General features: G+C 55.2%; 6 protein-coding genes across 6 annotated transcripts; 2 read left to right on the forward strand and 4 right to left on the reverse strand.

The window, feature by feature from the left end:
- Positions 1-334: 334 nt before the first annotated feature.
- B0H65DRAFT_475189 (glutaminyl-tRNA synthetase) lies at positions 335-2,887 on the reverse strand. Its single transcript, XM_062827292.1, has 2 exons — positions 692-2,887; positions 335-632 (listed from the first exon to the last, which is right to left on the reverse strand). Exons 1-2 carry the CDS (start codon positions 2,546-2,548, stop codon positions 552-554), a joined length of 1,938 nt encoding a protein of 645 aa, XP_062678392.1. The 5' UTR covers positions 2,549-2,887; the 3' UTR covers positions 335-551.
- A 477-nt stretch (positions 2,888-3,364) lies between these two features.
- B0H65DRAFT_288247 (uncharacterized protein) lies at positions 3,365-4,878 on the forward strand. Its single transcript, XM_062822971.1, has 3 exons — positions 3,365-4,269; positions 4,351-4,379; positions 4,450-4,878. Exons 1-3 carry the CDS (start codon positions 3,464-3,466, stop codon positions 4,461-4,463), a joined length of 849 nt encoding a protein of 282 aa, XP_062678393.1. The 5' UTR covers positions 3,365-3,463; the 3' UTR covers positions 4,464-4,878.
- On the reverse strand, positions 4,816-10,353 carry B0H65DRAFT_580035 (uncharacterized protein). The gene is made up of 6 exons (XM_062830785.1): positions 9,518-10,353; positions 9,364-9,440; positions 9,215-9,305; positions 8,652-9,140; positions 8,446-8,574; positions 4,816-8,337 (listed from the first exon to the last, which is right to left on the reverse strand). Exons 1-6 carry the CDS (start codon positions 10,052-10,054, stop codon positions 5,293-5,295), a joined length of 4,368 nt encoding a protein of 1,455 aa, XP_062678394.1. The 5' UTR covers positions 10,055-10,353; the 3' UTR covers positions 4,816-5,292.
- A 765-nt stretch (positions 10,354-11,118) lies between these two features.
- On the forward strand, positions 11,119-13,644 carry B0H65DRAFT_288278 (uncharacterized protein). Its single transcript, XM_062822972.1, has 2 exons — positions 11,119-11,379; positions 11,435-13,644. The coding sequence occupies exons 1-2, from the start codon at positions 11,214-11,216 to the stop codon at positions 13,552-13,554; spliced, it is 2,286 nt and encodes a 761-aa protein (XP_062678395.1). The 5' UTR covers positions 11,119-11,213; the 3' UTR covers positions 13,555-13,644.
- A 358-nt stretch (positions 13,645-14,002) lies between these two features.
- On the reverse strand, positions 14,003-16,847 carry B0H65DRAFT_475201 (elongation factor 3). The gene is made up of 2 exons (XM_062827293.1): positions 14,488-16,847; positions 14,003-14,422 (listed from the first exon to the last, which is right to left on the reverse strand). Exons 1-2 carry the CDS (start codon positions 16,795-16,797, stop codon positions 14,396-14,398), a joined length of 2,337 nt encoding a protein of 778 aa, XP_062678396.1. The 5' UTR covers positions 16,798-16,847; the 3' UTR covers positions 14,003-14,395.
- Positions 16,848-16,980: 133 nt separating this feature from the next.
- Positions 16,981-18,496, reverse strand: B0H65DRAFT_475203 (armadillo-type protein; the record flags this gene model as incomplete). The annotated part of the gene is made up of 2 exons (XM_062827294.1): positions 17,858-18,496; positions 16,981-17,476 (listed from the first exon to the last, which is right to left on the reverse strand). Coding segments are annotated over exons 1-2 (651 nt in total), but the record flags the coding sequence as incomplete, so codon positions are not given.
- Between the last annotated feature and the right edge of the window lie 2,916 nt (positions 18,497-21,412).

Below are 21,412 nucleotides of genomic sequence, written 5' to 3' on the forward strand. Positions count from 1 at the left end.
CCATGTCTTGAGTATGTCTGTGCTACCGAGTCTGTACCCAGAGCTTGAACTAGCTAGCCCGTGTAAACCAGAATGGCAAGGAGTATCCAACTGCAAGGAGTATCCAACTGCAAGAAGTAAGTCGTAAGCCGGCTTGCGTGATGCGCTATTTGCCCTCTCAATTCTGTACGGAAAGTGGATTGTGCTAGGTAAGCATGGATGAGCATGGGCAAGTGAAATGTGTACACAATAGTTGAGGCATTGGCAGTTGTTGAGCATGATGGTGACGGTTCCCGATAGCAGAGACCAACAAAAAGATTTCGGCAAAACAAGCCAAAGAGTTAGGAAAGCGAGGAAAAAAAAAAAAAAAAAAAGGGCGTGAAAATCAACGTACGACAATGGTTGATCGAAAAGTAAGTAGATGTGATATCATTCCATTTTTAACTCCACTACTCCATCTGGACACCGTAACCAAAAAACATGATATCTTCGGACTGAAATCTGCTCATACACTCATCATCATTCTATTCTATAATTTTTTTCGACAATTTTTTTGCTTTGCTGACAAACGCTTAGTTCTTCTCCTTATCCTCCTTGAGCGAGACAATACGGTTAAGGATGATCTTTTCATCGGTGCTTTCCTTGTCAAGAGCCTGCAAAATAGTCTGTTAGCCACAATCGCGACATGTGTGTCGGACAAGGGAGAACTTACAAAGTAGGCAACACGCATAGCCTGGAAGCGGACACTCTCGGGACCGCCCTTGCCCAGCTCGCTCTCACCAGCCGCCTCAGGCCAAGGAGCACGGCGCTTGACCTCATCAAAGCCAGACTCGATGAGGGCATCAGGGTAGACGACCTCGCTCTCGGGGTTGATGTCGCTCAACCAGCCGCCCTCAGCAGCAGCGGGGTTCTCGGACTTGAACAGGGGGTTGTAAACGCGGACCTCGCACTTGCGAGAGCCATCGGTGCCGACCCACTGGATGAAAGTCTTGGGCTTCTTGGTCTCGCGGTCGAAGACGGCGCGGATCTCGGTGACCTTGCCGGTGGTCTCGTCCTTGGTGAAGCTGGTGGCCTTGATGGGGAAGGGGGCCTGGAGAAGGCCGACGGTCTTGCCGGGGGCGAGACGGAAGTAGTCCTTGCTGTCGACCTCGCGGAAGTCGGAGCGGTCGATGTAGACGGTCTTGGTGAACTTGATCTTGTGGTCGCCCATGGCGGCGTTCTTGGACGAGAAGGGCACGGTGAGCTCGGAACCGTCGAACTCGTCGGCGTCCTCGATCACGACGGGGACGGGGTCGAGCACGAGCATCAGGCGGGGCACGGTGCGCTCGAGGTAGCGGCGGATGGTCTGCTCGAAGCGGACGATCTGGATGATGCTGTTGGAGGTGGTGACGCCGAGCTCGTTGACGAACTCGAGGATGGCGCCGGGAGGAACACCTCTGCGGCGAACGGCGATCAGGGTGTACAGACGGGGGTCGTCCCAGCCGCGGACGATCTTGCGGTCAACCAGCTCCTTGAGCTTGCGCTTGGAGAGCACGGTGCCGGACAAGCTGAGACGGCCGTACTCACGCTGCATGGGCTCGTAGACGCCGAGGGACTTGTTGAGCCACTCGTACGAGACACGGCTGAGAACGAACTCGGTGGTGCAGAGGGAGTGGGTGATATCCTCGAAGCTATCGCAAAGACAGTGGGTGAAGTCGTAGGTGGGGTAGATCTTCCACTGGCTTCCAGTCCTGTGGTGAGGCTTGTCAAGGACTCTGTAAGCGGCGAGATCCCACATCTGGGGGTTGCCGTCGGTGATATCCTGCTTCATGCGGAGGAAAGCTTCCCTGGGCTTGTATTTCCCGTCGCGCATGTCGCGGAACTTCTGGAGGTTCTCCTCGATGGACTGCTCGGCGTGCTTGCAGCGGAAGCGCGGGCTGGCGCCCTTCTCACCTCCGCGCTGGAGCTTGATCTCGTCATCGTTGCAGTGGCAGACGTAGGCCTTGTCGAGGCCAATCAACTTTTCGGCCAAGTCGTACAGCTTCTGGAAGTTGTCGGACGAGTAGGTGATCTTGTAGGGGGTGAAGCCGAGCCAGCGGACGGTGTCCTCGATGGCGGTGAAGTAGATTTCCTCCTCGGCCTCGGGGTTGGTGTCGTCGAATCGGAGGTAGCAGTTGCCGCCGTGGTATTTGGCAAAGCCGAAGTTGATAGCGATGGCCTTGGCGTGGCCGATATGGAGGAAGCCGTTGGGCTCGGGAGGGAAACGGGTGAAGACGGGCTTGACGGGGCGCTCGTTGTAGACGTCGTTAAGGAAGCCCTGCTTGAACATGGCCTGGGTGTCGATGGGGGCCTCTTCGGGCTTGGGGGTCTGCTTCTTGGGGCCGGCACCGTCCTGGGCAGCGGGCTTCTTCTCGTCCTTGTTCTTCTCCTTGATGGCCTTCTTTGCGCGCTTGGCCAGACGCTTCTTGAGCTCTCCCTTGGAGACCATCTCGCCGGTCTCCTCGTCGAGAACGAGCTTGGGGGCGTTGGGGTCGACGGGGCCATCGGCCAGCTGCATCTTGGCAGCGGCATCTACTACGGCGTCGGTCATGATGTGTTTGTGTGTGATGTGCGGTTTGCGACTGGGCGGTGTGTGTGGCGGTCGTGGGCTGTCGCAAAGTCTCTCAAATGTCGAGATGCGATTGCGATGCGCAGAAAGACGGGCGGGCTCTCTGGAGGGTATATGGAGGACGGCGACAGGACCTGCTATCGCAACGGGATAGAGTCAGCCGGGGTGATTGTCGGTCGGACAGAGGATGGCTGGGCGGGCGGTGATGTGTGGTGGTGAGTGAGTCAAAGGACGACGGCAACACTCGAATCAGACGGCGACAAGTTGGAACCGCGATAAGTTAGGCGGCTGTCTGGCAAAATTGTCTGAGACGGGTAGACACGACGGGCGCCAGCGAGGGAGGGGTACGGGCCAGAACGTCCAGGTACCTACAAGGGGCATGAGAGTATCCCTAGCGCTGTACCCCGCCTCAGCCCGCCTACCTATGCTAGGGGCGGTGACACGAGATAAGATAAGGACTGGTACCTTATCTTTCCTTCCTTCTATCCCGTCGACCTTCCGTCATCCCGTACAACATCAACAGCCATATAGATGACCAACTGACAAGTGGAATGACTGACCCAGTTGTTGTTCCTACACCAAACCACCAAGCGTTGGATGTCATGATGGAATTTTCACAGAAATGGCAAGAAAGTGCTTGACTCAACAGGGGCATCCTTTGGGCTTGAGCTGGTGAGTCCAGACGGGTGTTATAGCAATGACACCGGCGTCGGTTTCCCTCAATGGGCCTGTGCGGTCGGAAGGTGTTCAACGTCATTGGCCCTGCCTCTCTTTACCTCTCTACTCATACGAGTACTTATAAGCTTATAAGGACTATGTAGCATCAACTCTTCTCCATCCTCACTTACCCACAACTTATATCTTTTCTGCACAACCATAGACCATTTGCTACCATTCATGTCCTCCGCTCGACTTTTATCCCGGGTGTTTCAAGTCTCCCTACGTAATCAAAGTCGACGTTCACTCACAACTCGAACTGTTCCAACCATCACAAGTACACTTACCTCACAAGCAACGAGAAGTATGGCGTTCTCAGCCCGTGTAGCGGCCCATGAGATCCCCAGCATCCATGACCTCTACAGCAAGGGCGTACTCCCCAAGGAGGCTTTCTACGCGGCAGAGTCCAAGCAAACGCTCCCCGTTGTCGTCAACGGCGGCCCTATTGCCTTACCTATCCCGTCGCCTGAGCTCAACAAGCGCCTTGCCATCCACAACGGAGACATCACCAAGCTCCAGGTTGACGCCATTGTCAACGCCGCAAACAACTCCCTCCTTGGTGGCGGAGGCGTAGATGGCGCCATCCATCGTGCCGCCGGTCCCCAGCTGCTTCGCGAGTGCCGCACCAAGCGTGGATGTGACACCGGTGACGCCGTCATGACTGAAGCCTACAACTTGCCCTGCATGAAGGTCATCCACACGGTCGGCCCCATCTATTCATCGGCTAACCACCAGGAGTGCGAGAAACTCCTGATCTCCTGCTACCTACGCTCTCTGCAGACAGCAGCAGAGGCTGGACTCACCACCATCGCTTTTCCCGCCATCAGCACCGGCGTCTACGGTTACCCGAGCAGAAAGGCAGCTCAAGCAGCCCTTGGTGCCATTCGTCATTTCCTGCTAGACCCCAAAACACAAAACACAATCACAAAGGTCATCATTGTCACCTTCGTCGACCAGGATACGCGTGCCTACCACGAATGGCTACCGTGAGTTATTATCGACACTCCTAGTGTAGAACCAGCAAGTTCAGTGTCAGAGACATGAGTGAGCTAACAAATCACCTCCAGGACCTACTTCCCTCCCTCAATTTCCGAAGGTAAGAGAAATTCTTCCCATACATCTCAGGGGTGACGAACCTACAAGCTCACCAAAAGCAAAAGGTGAAGATGGCAGAGACTAAATGAACTTCCAGCCCTGATGGCCACGAGGTGCGTTGTCCCTAATTTGCCCCGCTGGCATCCTCAACAACCCTTTCCTTGGATGTTTGAGGACTATACCCCTTTTCTCGACGCAGTAATCGAGGAACACATAAGGAATGGCTTCAGAAAAGCGAACGAAGGGTTGGTGGCAGTGCCAGAACAATTCCGGAAAGTAATCAAACAGAAAATCATCTGGACGCGGATGGAGGCCCAGGCGGCTCTGCAAAACCGGCGAGTTGACTCAGGAGGAGGAAATCGACAGGCCTCAGAAGTAGCTGCAATCGAAGAGGAGATTGTAAAATCGGTCAAGATGTTTGCGTCTTTGTATTAGCAGACATGCAAGTCCGAGGGAATCAGGAACGCCAGTGGGGGACAATAGTTCTCTCTGCTCGGTTTTGTTTAACACTCAGCGCGGTCTTGGTTCGATAAGCGGAAGATTTGGTTTGCTAGCGACTGGCTCTTTTTCTGGACATCCTCGTCTCATTAGTTACCACTAACGGTATAACACAATCATACAATAGCTAACAATTACAAACAGAAGTCGATTCCCCCAAAAAAAAAAGGCCAATGTGTCTAACTAATTAACCAAGCATAAAACGCAGAATATACCACAAACCCAAACCAAATCACTGACCCGGTCATGTTGCGCCATCCCAGGTAGTCGGCCCTCCCGACTTACATAACTGAATACAACCTGATTTCACCCCCCCCCCCCAAGCCTCCATCCTCCATCCTCTATCCCCTTCCACCAGCTTCGTACCCTCTCAACAACCAGTCATGTCTCCTTCCCATCCTCATTACAACGGCGACCTACTCTATCCCATCATCCATATCCAAATCCTCCCTCTGCCCTGCTGTTTGACTCCCCTCATCACCAAAAACATCTCCCAGACCACCCCACCCGACACTTGGCCCTCCAGCATTCGCACCAGTACCAGCCCCTCGAGCACCCCTACCACCCCGAGCACCCCTCGGAGCACCAGAAGTACCCGTTCCACCCGTCCTACCTCTCGGAACATTCGGAATACTCATCTCAGCAAAGGGAGCTCTACGCCGCTCATAGATCCCCGTGCCCCTTCGCCCGGGCGCTGCTCCCGCTCCAGGATTGACAACATTCCCCCGTCTAGGCGCCGCAGGTGCCGCAGGTGGAGAACCACCACCATCACCACCACCATCACCACCAAAAAAGTTCAACCGCCCCAAAGGAGCAAGTAACCCCCGCATAGCAGACGTCGGCGTCCTCACTTGTGTGGGAGAATCTCTACCCCTCGGAGCCCGAAGCTCAGGGGACGAAGGCGTGCGAGCATTGCGAATGTCGCCGTCGGTGGCAGGGCGTCCGCCACTGGGGCTGCCGAGGCCGCCGCTGAAGCCAAAGAGGCCGCCGACTGCGTTGAGGAAAGAGGGCGGGGGAGTTTCGTTGGGTTGGGCTTGACGGCGAGATCGGCCGCGGGGGCTCTCAAGAGGGGAGTGACCGGGGGACCGGCGACGGGGGCGAGGGCCTTCCATAATGTGACGTGGCGTTTGGGAGTGTACGGGGGGAGTCTTTTGGTAAGCGGGGGGAGGGGTGCGGTAGGGGGAGCGGGAGGGGGCGCGCATGTGGGGGGTGCGGAGGGGGGTGGTGCGAGGAGGGGGGTTACGTTGGGGAGTGGTGGTGGTAGTGGTGGTGGTGGTGTTAGGTTGAGGGGGGGCGTCCATGAAGGGGTCGGCGAGGTTGGGGTCGTTGGTTACGAGGCCGGTTTCGGATTCGGAAGAGGAGGAGCAGGTTGAGCAGTAGGAGGATGAGGAAGAGGAATAGGAGTGGGAATGGGAATGATGGTGGTGGTGGTGGTGGTGGTGGGTAGAGGAAGAAGGCGCTGCTTGCCTTCTTCCTCTGCTGCGTCCGTTGCCGCTGTCGCTGATTTCCATCGGATCTCCGGGGCTGTAGCCAGGCTCGGGGCCCTCGGGGATCTCGGGGCTCCTGGGGCTGCTGCCTCCGCTATAGCTCCCTTCGGGTATCAACTCTTCGTCTTCGGAAGCACCTTCCGCACCAGCACCTGGTGAACCACCAGAGCTACCACCAGAATCACCACCAGGACCACCACCGGATTCATCACTAGAATCATCACCAACACCATCATCAGACCCAGAACTAGAAGAAGAAGTCCAAGCAGAACCGGTAGCAGAACGGGAAGCACCAGCCGCAGGAGACGTAGACGGAGCAGCACCAGCAGCACCAGGAGCACGAGCAAATCTCTGCGGCGGGAGGACCTGACTCGGGCGCAGCTGTCGTTTAGTAGCGGGCAACTGTGGTTCATCGTCATCATCATCGTCCCGTCCGCGCTTAGCGCCGGCCGCTGATGGTAAAGGTCGTGACCTGATTTCCAGATTTCCAAAGTTATGGCCTGAGAAGGTGATTCCTTGCCCTGGTAGGTTGTTGCTAGCCCGAGGTGGTGGTTGTCCTCCTGCCCGTGGTCTAATCTGCAGCCCTGCAAAAGCGTGTCCTGACAAGATTGCTTCCTGCTCTGGGTTGTTAGCCGACATGACTCTTGTCGTTGGCCTTGGTGCCGGTGCCGGTGCCGGTGCCTGTGGGAAAGCTGATCTTGGTGATCTTCTTGATTGCGGGCTTCTGAGGGTAAGTCGTGATAGTGACAGGTCAGAGTCATAGTCGGTGCCAGGGCTCCTCGCAGCCTTCTTCTTCTTCTTCTGCTTCTTCCTGTATGGCTTCACCCTCAACGTCCCCGTGCGAAGTTTCGTCGTGATTCTCCCAAAGATCACATGGAACTTATCCCACAGCTGACGAAACATGAGCGGCATGTTAAACACCTCTCGCTGAGCGATCTTCTGCAGGCGCTGGGACCGGTTGCGGAAGACGGTGTCCCCAATGGAGGGCATCGTCTTTGCTATCTCGTCGAATTCGCGCTGCGAGAGGGTGTTCTTGTCCAGGTAGTTTCTGGTCCGCTTGAGAGAGTGGAAAAGCAACGTGATGCTTGTGATGCTCTCATTGATGGACGAGAGGAGCTGGTTATCGAGAAACACGATTTGCGTCCAGCGTGTGATCTTGGCTGGGAGAGACAGGTTCATGATTCTGTGCACTTTGCGCCCGTAGGACTCGATCCGCTGCTGAAGCTTCCAGAGCTGAACTTGGAGCCAGCTCTTGTCGAGGTCAGATAGCTGCAGATATTCGACCGCCATGCGCTGGGAGTGCTGGAGCTCGGCTAGCACTGAACTGCGGAAGTCTTGCAGGGCGGAGAGCAATTCCTGGGTGGTAGAGCGTGCGTTGAGCTGGGTGACGCTGACTGCGGCATCTCCGGGCATGCTCGACAAGGCGTTGTCTCCGATCTTTTCCATTTGTTCTTTCACCTCTGCGTCACGGCTAGACCACCGCTTTTTCTCCTCGTCCCAGCGGCTCTTGGTCCTCACGCCCACCAGCTCCTCGTCGATGAGATGGCTGAGGTACTCAGATACCATGCCATATCCAGCGGCCCTGAACGCTCTCACTGCCAAATTGAGCCATTTACCCTTGGATTGGCCGAACGTTTCGTACCAGTCCTGTTTCCTCTGTTCCGCATCGTGCGGCACGGTAAAAGAAGGTCTTCCGGCGGTGGTGAACCTCAGAGCCCTGTGGCCGTAGATCGGAACGTTGGTGTCCCAGAAGCTCTGCTGGAATAGTCGGTGGACGTCCTTGAGCTGGATAAGTGTCCCGACCCGCGATGTGGGCAAGACAGCGTCGCGGAGGTAGTTTGCGCTGTTCGCGTAGTCCTTGTCGTCCGGTGGGTCTGGCCATTGCCAGAGGCTGATGTCTATGGGCCAGGTACGGTAGGGATAGAATCTGGCGATGCCGGTTTTGTGAGGCGGTTTGAGGGTGCCGCCCCATAGCTGTGTTGGTTGTCTTGTCAGCATCTACATATCTCGGTGGTATCGTGTAAATGGTTAAGTGACTAATGGCCACGGTCACGACGGGTTGATAGGTAGTGATTTGCTTACTTGGTTCTCAAATGCATAACCGATTTCAGCTTTCCCCTCGTTGGCCCAGAAGGGATCGTCCCAGGCTCGACGAACTTCTGGGTTTAGAGTGTCTGTGGTATTGCAATACATGGCAAAATGGGCGGCATGCTATCAACGACGGACGGTGCCTGAGTCAGCTACAAAGCGGCAGGACATTAAAAAAGGATACGGGGCAAAAAACATACAGCCAGCTCGTGAAGAATGACAGTCGCAATGACGAGTGAACAATTCTGTTTTTCGACGACGGTGTACTCCGGAACAAGCAGAGGCCACATGATCTCGGCTGCAATCGCGACTTCCAGACGAAAATTGACAGCGTCGCGTCGATGGTATGGCTGCGTCTCACCGAAGAGGTCGTCTCCGTTCAATCCCCATTTATATGCAAGCGTAAATTGATGGCTTGACTTGATGCTGAAGCTTACTCTTTCTTGGATATATTCGAGGGCGAGGCTTGCCCTCATGTGAGCGCCCTGCTTCGTGAACCAGTCCTTGGGCTCGTTGGGGTCGATGTAGATGAGTCTTTTGTCCTTGTGCTTCTTGCTTTTGCGATGAGGGGGAACTTCGATCCCGCAGAGAGAATCCAGACATGCGCGCCAGAAGGGATGGTCCATCTGCAAGACCCGGGTGACGAGCTGGAGGGCTGGTTGTAGGGCTTTCCAGAGTTCTTCGTCGTTCTGTAAAGATTTCAACATTCATATCCTTCTACCCAGTAGTATGGTGGGAATACACCTAGATGCTGCTAACGTACCACAGAATATTCGCCTGTCTTGCCGCAAATATTGTATCTCGGCCGACCGCCCTCGTCCATATTCAGCCATTTTTGGTCTCGTGCGAGCAAACTATAGACAAGTCAACTCTGCTGCTCGTGCCAATCGCAAGTTAGGGGTCAATGCGTACTCGTGAAGTTTCCCATTGAGGTTACTCTCCTGAGGCTCAAAGTCCGGGTGCAAAGGCTCAGCTTTCCAATCGATTCTCTAAACCAGTGGACGTCAGCTGTTCTAATCTCTTGATCACATTATCGGGCAGGGTAACCAAATGTGGTTGAAAATACCTCTTTGGTCGTGAATCCATAGAACAAGGCCCTTTGATAGTCCTCATCATCTGCATAGACCTCTTCTTCTACAAATTTGCTCTTGAAAGCGGCAATGTTTGCATGCGAGTACGATGCCGGACCTTGATCCAGATTCTGGAATTCGTGCTCGAAAGCCTCCGTTATCGGGGACATGCGTGACCGGCCGTGTCGAGGACCACGGAAGTCATCATCGGGGAAAATGCCATATCGCAGGGCATATCTGGTAGGATTGTGCGCCCTGTCACCGGGCAGGAGAGCTGGTCGCAGCCGAGATGTTGCGTCACCCTTGATGACAGCCGTTGAACCGTCCTGCGGGACTATTTTTCCTGGGGGGAGTGTGACGCCCTCGTGTGGCCAGTTGGAACGGGTCCATCGTGGGACAAGAAAGGGAGCGTTCGGATCCTGCGTTGCCTCGAGGACTGTGTCATAGGTGTTCTCCTTGATGGTGTTGATTGCTCCTGAGAACGGTTCCCATTTCCAGTCCCTGATGTCGTCGTCGGACTCGTCGGCGTTCATGTTTGCGAAATTTGGTGGTAGCAATGACGGAAAGAGGAAAAAGCATGATGTTGAGCAAACGAAAGACGTATATTGAGTATATCATGTACATAACGAGTAAACTTTCCACACAAAGAGTTTGTTGCTGGCGTCGTGAAGCTGGCCATTCTTGCCCTTGTTCGATTCCGCTTCCGGCACGCTTTGACAAGCCATGAATGAAGACAATGGTGAGAGAGGCTCAAACAACGCATCTGGATGTATCAGGTATCTCTCTGTCAATGTTCTTTGGATTCATGATTTGGAGTTCAGGACATGAAGATGTGAAGGAGGAGAAAACAGAAAGAGAGGTACGTACCTCGCATGTTGTCGTTGAGTGTGGACCCAGCCCAGCATCTGTCAAGTGCCAAGCTTGCTTGCCCAGCTGTCAGCTGTCAGGTACCGCCGTGGTTCATGCACGCACTGTACCGGCACCGCAACTCCTCTCCACTGCAGGTCGGGTTCTCCAATTGTTAGTGCAGCTGCTAGCGTACCTCTAGTGCTACTGTTAGTGTTAGTGCAGTTGTTACTTGTTAGTGAAGCTGTTAGTGTTTATCTCCTCGATCTCCTAACAGTCAACACGGCAACGCTCGAGAACCGCGCATCAACATTACATGTGCAATGAGTAATGCACGACGGGATGTAGATTAAGATTGATCGTCTCTGCGACCTTTCGGATTACTTGCTCTCGTATTTGCCTTTCCAATGCTTCCCAGAGTCGGCATCCGTTCTCTGCATCGACGGACCATGGTACCCCATGTTTACCCCCCTTTTCTCGGAGTTTTCCCGCTAACAGATGCAACTTCCACCTTCCGCAACGAGAAGGTGACTCTGTCGTCCCCTGTCTTCACGCCTTTTTTACTCTCCGTCCGAGTTCCAATTTCTCTTCAACTTCCAGGGGTTTATGCACCATGGCCGGGACCGCCAGGCACAAGTCCTCGAAATGGTTCCTAGTTGCCGGATTCTATCCTGGCTGGCCGGGCTCGAGCCGGGGACTTATTGCGTGATATGACAAGAGACGGCGTTGAACCGCTAGACTAGTTCTAGATCGCAAGGTATAAAAGAGTCATGATGCCTCCAGAACTGGAGGTTTGGCTCTTGGGCCTCTTGTTTACGCGCCGTCAAGCCTTTCCCAAGTATCAAGATGCGTGGACACTTCTGGGCCGTCCCGGCCGTACTGGCCGCCGTCATTGACTCGGCCGCTTCCAAGCCAGTCACCACCACAACGGCCAGCCCAACTGTCCCTACCAGTGAGCCTTGTGCCATTGTGAGCAGCTCATGGGCTACCCAGAAGGCCGCCAACCCGGCAGGTGAGTTGAAATATCGACAAACTATCTTCGAGAACGTAAGCTGACAGACATCAAGCTACCCCGACTGTGGCAGCAGCTCTTGCTTACGAGTGTCTGAACTCGATCCCTCTCGGAAAGGCTGCCGCCATCGAGCTCGTGGATTCGCTCAGGCCCTACCTCGACTGGCAGAGTGACTCGGCCTACAAGGCCAAGCCGCCCAGGGAGTACCCTTACCCGGGTTACGATCTCTTCGGCGCTCTTGACAACGTCAAGGCCAAGCTGCAGGCGGACAAGTACGCCAACGAGTACCAGTTCCAGCAGGAGCTGTACACCACCGTCTGGGGCCCCGGCCACGACGGCCACTTCGTCTTCTACCCGGACGCCCTGACGCGGGTCTTTGAGTGGCGCCGCCAGCGCTCCCTGGTGTCCATCAGCGAGGATGGCAAGTCCCTACCCGTCATCAAGGTGTACGAGGACGTCCTCGCCAACCCCAAGACCGCCTCCGTCGTCAAGCTGATCAACGGCATCGACGCCGCCACCTATCTGGCCAAGACCATCGACGCCGCCGGCTTCAGCCAGGACCCCGACGCCAACTACAACTCCATGTTCTACCAGAAGGCCACCTTCGCCAACAGCGGGTCTACCGGCTACTTCGCCAACGGCGGCCGCATCCGGTACATCTACCAGGGCGCCAACACCACGCTGACCTTCGCCAACGGCACCAGCTTGACTCTCGAGAACCAGGCGGCCGTCAAGGCCGACATGACGGGCGTCACCTCGGGCGCGGCCTACTACGCCAAGTTCTGCGACCCCAACGGCGTCTCCACCGTCGCAAGCACGGAGTCCGCCGCCGCCGCTCCCGCAGCGAACGTCCCCGGCTATCCCAAGCCGGTGATCATCACCTCCGACGCCGTCGTATCCGGCTACTTCCTCGAAGGCGCGGGTTACGAAGACGTAGCCGTGATCGCCCTCCTCGCCTTCGAGTCCAACTCCATCGCCGAGTTCCAAGCCGTCGTGCAGGATTTCATCGCCGAGGCCGTAGCAGCCGGCAAAACAAAACTAATCGTCGATTTCCAGAACAACGGCGGCGGCTACATCCTCCAGGGTTACGACTTCTTCCGCCAGTTGTTCCCCTCCATCGTCCAAGACGGCTACTCCCGGTGGAAGGAAACCGATCCCTACAACGCCATGGCCCAAATCGTCAGCGACCGCGTCGCCGGCATCAATCCCTATACCAACCCCGACGGCGACCTAGTAGAGGACTACGAGTCCTCGTTCAACTACCGCTACGACCTCAACCTGACCAACCAACCCTTCCGCTCCTTCGACGCCAAATTCTCCCCGCATGTCTACCAGGGAACCAAATACACCAACCTGATGCGCTGGGACCTCAACGACAACCTGACCACCACCAACTCCACCTACGGCATGGGCATCGAGATCACCGGCTACGGCTCGCTCAACCCCTCGGCCGTGTCCCAACCTTTTGACTCCGAAAACATCGTCATCCTCTACGACGGCGTGTGCGCCTCCACCTGCACTCTCGCCTCCGAGTTTTTGCGAGTCCAAGCAGGCATCCAATCCATCGCCATGGGCGGCCGTCCCAACCACCGCAATCTGATCCAAGGCGTCGGCGGCGTCAAGGGCGCCCAAGTCCTGCAGTATCGCAACATTTACTCGTACGCTCAGAAGTACCTCCCCCTCGCCAAGACCGAATCCCAAAGGGAAGCTCTCTCCCAGTTTTCTGACCTACCCATCAACCGGAGTTCCTCGGCGGCCGTCAACGTGCGCGACCAGATCCTGCGGGATCACGTCAACGACGGCACGCCCGCGCAGTTCGTGGTGGAGGAGAGCGAGTGTCGCTTGTTTTGGACGCTGGATATGGTTAGGGATGTGAGCGCTGTGTGGAAGCGGGCGGCGGATGTGGCTTTTAACAAAGGAAAATGCAACGTTGGTGGGATTAAGCCTGGTAAGGGCAAGGGACCTAAGCCTACGAATCCGGGTCATGGTAATGGTAATGGTGGTGGACGGCCGGGAGCCGGTAAGGGCAATGGGAAGGGTGGAAAGAGATTGTCGGAGATTGTGAGGGAGGAGGAGTCGAAGATGGGTGTGTCGAGCTTTGGTGGAAAGGGAGGTAAGACGCAGCAGCAGATTGAGGATTGGGAGGCTGTTTATCGGTTGCAGGTTATTCCTTGAATCGGGGTAAGATGTTTTGGATATGAAGAATTGGATAAGGGAAGGGGACGGTGTTGTATATATGAAGAGGGGAGTACTTCTTTGTATAAGCGAACTGCGTACATAGTGATACCCAAAGACAATGAACAGCACGATGCTAACTTGCCCATTGTTGTGAAGTGTGAATAGAGAGGTGACTCGATGTATCACTGGATACCGAGCAACAAGGATCGCTTTTTTACCTTGTCGAACCTGCGCTGCTTCACATTGTCATTGTTCATCAGGGGACGAACAAATGTGATCGTCAGTGCTGGAGACGTGATGTTGAAACTGAAGTGTCGTGTCGCCAAAGATCTGCCCGGTCTTTATCTTGATGTGTTAGTCACGTGACGTCTTCCGGCTGGCTCAAAACACAGAAGAAATGCATCCAAGATATCACAAGATTCAAGTTCAAAAAAGACAAAGCACATTGCACAAATAGACATGCGTTGTTGTAATCAAGTGTGACTTTTAAGTCGTCTATCATCTAGAACATCATGCATCTCTTTCGTAATATCCACGTTGGGTATCCTCCTTTTTTCCTCCATACGGGCCACACCATGAAGACATCAGAATGGACAGGACCATCTCGGGGGTCTCCAGTCCCCAACCGTTCCCAATCCTTGCCTCCCGGTCACCCAGTAGAACGATACGCTGCAACGGTCGTCACGCAAGAGAAATTATGATCTAAAAAGCTCATAACACCGAAGTAGACGCAAAACCCACGATGCCTGACCATGCAAACCGGACCCAGAAAAAGCAACTTTTGATCTCCGTTGACAAAGTGAAATCAGTCTTGTACCACCCATCAGCAACGAGTGATTTAGAAGTCGTCCTCGTCAGAGAAGACCTATTGAAAACGAGTTAGTGAACCTGTTGACAGAACATCAAGGGACAGTGGATTGTTAAACGTACCTCCTCACCACGCTTGCGGCGAGCCATACGCTCCTTCTTCTTCTTGCGGAGCTCGGCAGAAGAGAGCTTGGCCTTCTTCTTGGTGGAGACGATCTTGTTGCCCATGGCATCGAACTTGTCCTCCTCCTCGCCATCATCCTCCTTGAGGCGGGGACCAGAGCCCTGGCCCTGGACCCAGTTGTGGCCGGAAGGAGTCATCTTGCCGTCCAAGACAGCCCAGACTTCCTCAGTCAAGTCCTTGGTGAACTCGGCAGAGTGAGTAATGATGATGACACCACCCTCGAACTTCTTGAGGGCCTTGGAAAGGGCACCAAGAGAGTCACGATCGAGATAGTTGGTAGGCTCGTCAAGGACGATCAAGTGAGGACGCTGCCAAGAGCAGGCGGCAAGGACGACCTTGACACGCTGACCACCGGAGAGACCGCGCATGCGGGAGTGAGAAACAAGCTCGGCATCGAGACCGAAGTTGGCGCAGTGAGACTCGATCTCCTTGCGGACAAGGGGACGGAACTGACCGGAGGCGAGGGCCTCCTTCATATCGACATCGGCAACCATCTTCTGGTGAGAAGCGAGAAGCTCGTTACGGGGCAACCAAGCGTTGTCAGCGGTCATCATGGGGACCCAGCGCTCGTTCTTCATGCCAATGTTCTCGCCGAGGGCGAAAGAGCACTCGTACTCGTAGGAGTTCTTGAACTTTCTACGGCTGTGAATGCCAATGACACGACGGGCAGTACCCTCGACCTTGAAAACCTTGTTCATGGCCTCCTCATCGGCCTCGGTGATGATCTTGTTGGCACGATCCATGGTCTCACGATCCTCACCAGTCTGGAAACGCCACTGGATGTACTCGGAGGGAGTCTTGTCGAGGTGGTTATCGATATGGGCGAAAGCGTGCTGCTTGATGTAGGCGATACGGATGTTCTCGTGCTGGTAGATCTCACCTTCGGTGGGGATGAGCTCACCAGTGAGGACGTTGATGAGGGTGGACTTGCCGGCACCGTTGGGGCCAATGACGGCAATACGGGAGCCGAGCGAGCACTGGAAGGAGATGTTGGAGATCTGGGGCTTGGCAGTACCGGGGTACTGGAAGGACATCTTGGTGGCACGGAGAATGGCCTTGGCCTTGGTCTTGACACCCTCAAGGAAACCGGGCTCGGGGAAGGAGAACTCCATCTCGGAGGCACCGAGCTCGTAGTAGGACTTGGCAGAGGGGACACGAGAGACGAAGTCCTTGAGGTTACCACGGTAACGCTTAAGCTTGAAGCGCTCGTAGTGGATAATGTGCTGGCAGACGTTGTCGAGGAAGCCAGAGTCGTGAGAAACGATGATGGAAGTGCAAGGGGAGCTCTTGAGGTAATCCTCGAGCCACTTAACGTTCTTGACATCCAAATGGTTAGTAGGCTCGTCGAGGAGAAGAATATCGGGAGCCTCGAAGACGGCACGGCACAAGGCAAGCTTCATCTTCCAACCACCGGAAAGAGCAGAGATGTCGTTCTTGATCATGTCGGTGCTGAAGCCGAACTCAGCGAGCTTGGCCTCGACATCCTCGCGGGAGGTGTCGACACCAGCCTCCTTGAGCTTCTTCATGGTCCAGTCAATGGTGGTCATCTCAGTATCCTCGGAGTCAAGGTCGTGCTCAACGAAGACGGTCTTGACCTCGGACTGCTTGGGGAAACCCTCGACCTGCTCGTTGTTGATGGCGCGCATGAGGGTGGACTTGCCGGAACCGTTGGGACCGCAAAGACCGTAGCGCTGGCCACGCTTGAGACGAAGGTGGGTCTGGTTGAGAAGAATCTTGGCACCGTAGGCAAGGGAGAAGGTGCAGTTGCAGAGATCCTCACCCTCCTCGTCGTCAGCCTCAGCCTCATCGGCCTCAGCGGCACCGGGGGTAGCCTTCTTGCGGAGGGCATCGGTGAGAGCCTCGGACTCAGCGTCACCAACGATGACAGTGAGGTAGGGCTTGACGGCCTCAGCCCAGATGGAGGACTCGGTGGCCTTCTCGTCGACAAGCTGACCGGCAACGGCGGCAACGTACTCGACAATGGGGGCGAACTTGTCGAAAGCAGAGGCGTACTTGCTGCCGAGGATCTCCTTGAGGTGGGCGAGGACGATGTTGACATCACCGGGGTTCTGAGCCTCGGGGATCTTGCCGTCAACAACGTTACCGACACGGGTGAGGGTGTCGAGAGCCTGCTTGGTCTTCTCACGGGCCTCGGGATCAGCGAGGTTGTCGTAGTTCTTCTGGAGACCGGGCATCATCTTGGGCAAGAAAGGAGCAACGATGTTGGGGTCGTCGACGAGCTTGCACATGTTGTCGACAATGACAGCGGCCTTACGCTTGATGGCGGTGTCGCGCTCACCGAGACCACGATCAAGGAGAGGAACCATGAGGGCAAGAGTGGGCTCGGTGACCTCAGTGACGAAAGTGGTGGCACCGAGCAAGTGAACGGTCTCGGGGACGTTCTCGGGCTTGGCGATACACTTGATGAGCTCGGGAATGAAACGCTCGATATCGCGGTTGACGATAAGCTGGCAGAGCTTCTCCATGGTCTGGTAGGCGCGGTCCTTGACCTCCTTCTTGGTATCCCACATGGCCTCAGAGACGACGGGGATGAGCTCGGGGACACGGAGACCGAGCTGGACGGGGGCGGTGCGGATGAGGGTATCGATGAAGTCAAGGGCGGTCATCTTCTCGGGCCACTTCTGGGCGTTGCGGATGGTGTCGATGAGGGGGTTGAGGGTGGCCTTGACAGCGTTGGGGTTGATGGCCTCGGCGATGGCAAGAGCGGCAGCAATGGCGGCGTTCTTGACAGCGGTGATCTTGTCACCAGCGGCAGCGAAGACGCTGGGGAGGAGGGAGATCAGGTAGGGCTCAACATGGGCGGAAACCTCGCTGTGCTGAGCGATAGCCTGGATGGCAGAAAGAGCCTTCTCGCGAGCGGTGGCATCCTTCTTGTTGGCGAGCTGCTTCTTGAGCGCCTCGACAGTCCTATTGGTGATTCACATGTTAGCACAGGGTTCTCCAAATTTTTGGTGTCTGTGTTTGTGCGTTGAGGGGATTGCCCGACTGGGACACTGGTGCCTGCATCGAATGCACAATGCTCATTCGACGTCGGTTCCTCCAATTCGGCACCGTAGTGCTGGGAGGCCACCACTGGTGACCGATCCTTCGGAGAGGCATTTGTGGTCCATGTCTTTCAGCACCAAACACAAAGCGAGGCCCCACTCCACTTTTGGCGGGGCGGGCACGCTTCGAGCGCTAAATGCGATGCTGAAATTTTTCCCAGCGCCAAGGCAGGCGCCATGGGAGGGCAATCGAGGGGCTGATGCGACCCAACAAAATTCAAGGGAAAATGTGAGGGAGTCTTACTTGACGGGGGTATCAAGGTCCTCGATGCGACCGTTGATGAAAGAGGCAACAGCTTGGGAAGCCTCCTTGACGGCATCGGCCTCGTTGGCGATGGTGAGCTTCTGCATGAGCTCATCAAGAACCTTGAGGCTCTGGGCGTTCTCCTTGGCGGACATGATGACTGATTTGGTCGTGGAGTCGACTGAAAAAGTTGTTGTCTAGGTCGGAGATCAAAAAAGAACAAGTGCCGTCGGTCTGATCGAAGCAAGCGACTTGAATGGAAGAGTCGTGGAGGTTTTCGATGGAGGGTCGAAAAGGATTCCTGACTCGAGATCGGCTCTTCTGAAGAAGTCGCGCGAAGAAGTAAAAGACTGAGTGGAGGGCGTTCGCGGAGAACGAAACAGTCGGGTAGAAAAGAATGGAGGTCAAACCTGAGAAAAAAGGAAGAGGGAGGAGGGCAGTGGATGGGGCCGGGGGACGGAGCAAAATATTTAACCAAGTCCCTGTGGAGTGGTTTTGGCTGGGCGGCGGATTTTGCTGCAGGCGGCGACGGATGTGCGCACAGGCTTTTTTCGGTAGTCGCAACCTTTTCCAGCAGCAAAAAAAAGCTTGGGTCGGGTGTGGTGAAGTGGTTGAGGGATCCACTTGTATGGCGCTGGTGGAGGGGGGTAGAGGGGCTAAAGAGGGGGGGTCTGAGTCTAGGAGGCGGAGCGATTGGAGGGGCGTCGTGGCCGAAAGAAGTTTTTTCTCTTTCCCTTCACTCCGTCCGTCCAGTCTCTGGGCCAGGTTTTGCTGCAGCCTCTTTTCGTTCGCCGGCCAGGCAAGAACGGGAACCTGGACAACGTGGCCAGGGTTTTACAAACCCCCCAGCCCACGCAACCGGGTCCAATTCACTGACTTCACGGATTGGCATCACCAAATTTGGGATTTTTGCCTCTCGTCGGCTCTGCTACTATTACTTCATGTCTCTGGGGCAATCCCAGTTCTTCGGTCTGAACTCGGGCACTCTTGGCACTCTTCCAACTGAAGCAAAATGATCACAAGCGTCTGTGGTTGACAAGAATTCAACGACTCCCTCTCTTTGCCCCTCCATTGATTGGCTCCAGGCCCAAACACGCTACCAGACATCCCTGCTTATCCTTGACGATCCCTGCTTATCTCTTTATCAGACGCCCCCACCATTCCTGATTTGGCCGTCGAGGAGGGCGGTGAGCCGGAGCGTTATGCAAAAGTTTGAGTGCTGGCCAGAAATTCACACTCGCCGTTGCCTCTGCATTGATTATCATCATCGTTCATGTCTGTCCGTTATTGGAGACCCTTCCTCGGCAAAAAGGGCCACGGCAAAAAGGGCCAAGCACTTCGAGTCCCAGACGCTCAGCATCAAACCTGTGTGGCAAGTTGATGGGGTTTGTTCGAGCGCACACTCCATCGCCAACGCCATGGCCGCCTTGGTGGGGCAGCGGTTTGAGCATCTGGATGGGAAAACAAGCAATGACAAGTGTCTCCCTGCTTCTTCACTGCAATCCATACCACCACCTTTGGTGTTTTTGTGTGTACATCGTACCAGGACAGTTGAGGCGCGGCGGACTGTACAATGCAATTTCGGGGATAGGCCTCACAGAGGTTGGGGAATCACAAGCAGCACAGTGGACGTGGGATGGTGGGTGAGATGGATGATTTCGATAGAAGACATCAGCAACAGAAACCAGATCCGGATGCGACACACTCATCACCTTTGATCCGTATTCTGCCCAGAAAGTGTACAAATTGGTACCCTTTACCAGCCTCAGATATGGTTGCACGCCGACGAGACTCATAAAGGACCAGTCCTTCTCTTGTTCTTTCTTTGCCACACAGAGTACTATGTACGTTTCCTCGTTCATTCGTTGCCTTGACGACAATAATCCAGCTTATGGTACCTGTTGAGATTTGCCCACACAAGCCATCTGGCTAGAGATATCTTTGCCTCCCTACAAACGTTGCCACCGAGGCCAGTCTCTGCTGTCTGGGATTCTGACAAAGAAAAGCCAAAGGGTAAAACTTCGAGAACACTCCTCAAGTTGTTAGAGAGACGGGCCTCGTCCGTTTGTCATGTACTTCCCGGTACCTACCTCCTGCCTATCAAAGGTCAGCTCGCATCCCACATGTGCGTACGGGACCCGCTTCATGCCATCCAGCGGGCAGCTGCGACACCTCACTTCTACCGACCTGAAGTCCATTCGTCCTCCAACCCCAATTTCCCATTACAGCACATTTTGGCCCTGCTTCTCTTTGCTGGACTCCGGCTGTGCAGCCACGTCTCTCACCGCATCTTTTCCTTCCAAACATCGTCCCTTTCTTACCATCGCGAATATCGATGATGCTCATGATGAACACGTATACGGTACCCCTCTCTCTTACACATAGACACCCAAGTCGGGTCTGGCCCCTCCGTTCCCGTCTGCCAAAATCCGGGGCATACAACGATGCCTGCTAGCTCACGATAAACAATGCAGTGTCAACTTTTCTATGGGTCCTTGTTAAGGCACTGCGGCAGCTGTGGGGAAGGTGGAAGGGGGGGTCGGGAGATTTCTTTTGCTGCTGCGTGTTGCATCTTTGCATGCTGACCTCAGACACTGCAGCAGTGCAGCGGTCTCGTTGCCCTACGGTCCCGTGGGTCCCTTTGCACATTTTTGTCCCTGGCAGGCTGCCGCGGCGGCAGGCAAGTGCGTCTCGGGCGGCAGGGCCTCTTTGTGTGTGCGTCTGTGTGCGCGGCACTGCGGTTCAGGCGTGTGCCAAGACCTCAAAGAGATACCCAGGGCCCAGGACTAGATGAGTCTTCGAGAATGTCTTGGCAAAGCCTTGTTGAAACTTTAGCCCAACGGGCTTTGTCTCGACCCCCCCAAGAACAAACTGACAAACGAGATGTTTCGGAACTTCCTCTTCCAGTATTCCTTCGATACCCGTCTCAAGCCGCAAGTCCGACCCGTGCAGTCTCGCCACCACGCCCGCCGTGCGCCGGAACGGGTACCATCACCGCTCCGGCCGACAACGACGCCATCCGGCTTTTATCAGGCAACATCAGGAGTGTTTGCCCCGGTATAGATCCGGCTTGGCCGAGAATATCGGGCGGTTGCGCCGGCGCCGCGAGTTGCGGTCCCGTGAACCATCACGAGGACTTCTCATTCGAAGAGCGATGGTGATTCACCTCTTCCTGTTCGTGTCGCCTTAATCTGGGTTTCGACCGAGGTGTCTCTCAAAGTCTATACTACCGGGTCTGGACAGCAAAGATGAAGGTTATCAAAGCTGGGAACTCATACGTAATCAGCCATCAAGGTCCTCAAACGACATACTTGCTGTCATAGGAGGCAATGCCTCTGACCTCTTCAAAAGAGGATTGGATAATCTACTGCAGCAGTCATCATGGACGCAGTTCTTAGACTAGACACTTGCGATTATCCACGAGTTGCCATGAAAGAAAAACCATTTTATCTACTTTCTCAGCAGATTAGCTTGCCCATGACACTACCTATCCATGACCGGCATATCTATCCTCTTGAGCGCCAGCCAGACGGATAGTCTCCTCTTCAGCTCTCT

The sequence above is a fragment of the Neurospora tetraspora genome, assembly GCF_033439725.1.
Source record: "Neurospora tetraspora strain CBS 560.94 chromosome Unknown B0H65scaffold_7, whole genome shotgun sequence".
Lineage (NCBI taxonomy): Eukaryota > Fungi > Ascomycota > Sordariomycetes > Sordariales > Sordariaceae > Neurospora > Neurospora tetraspora.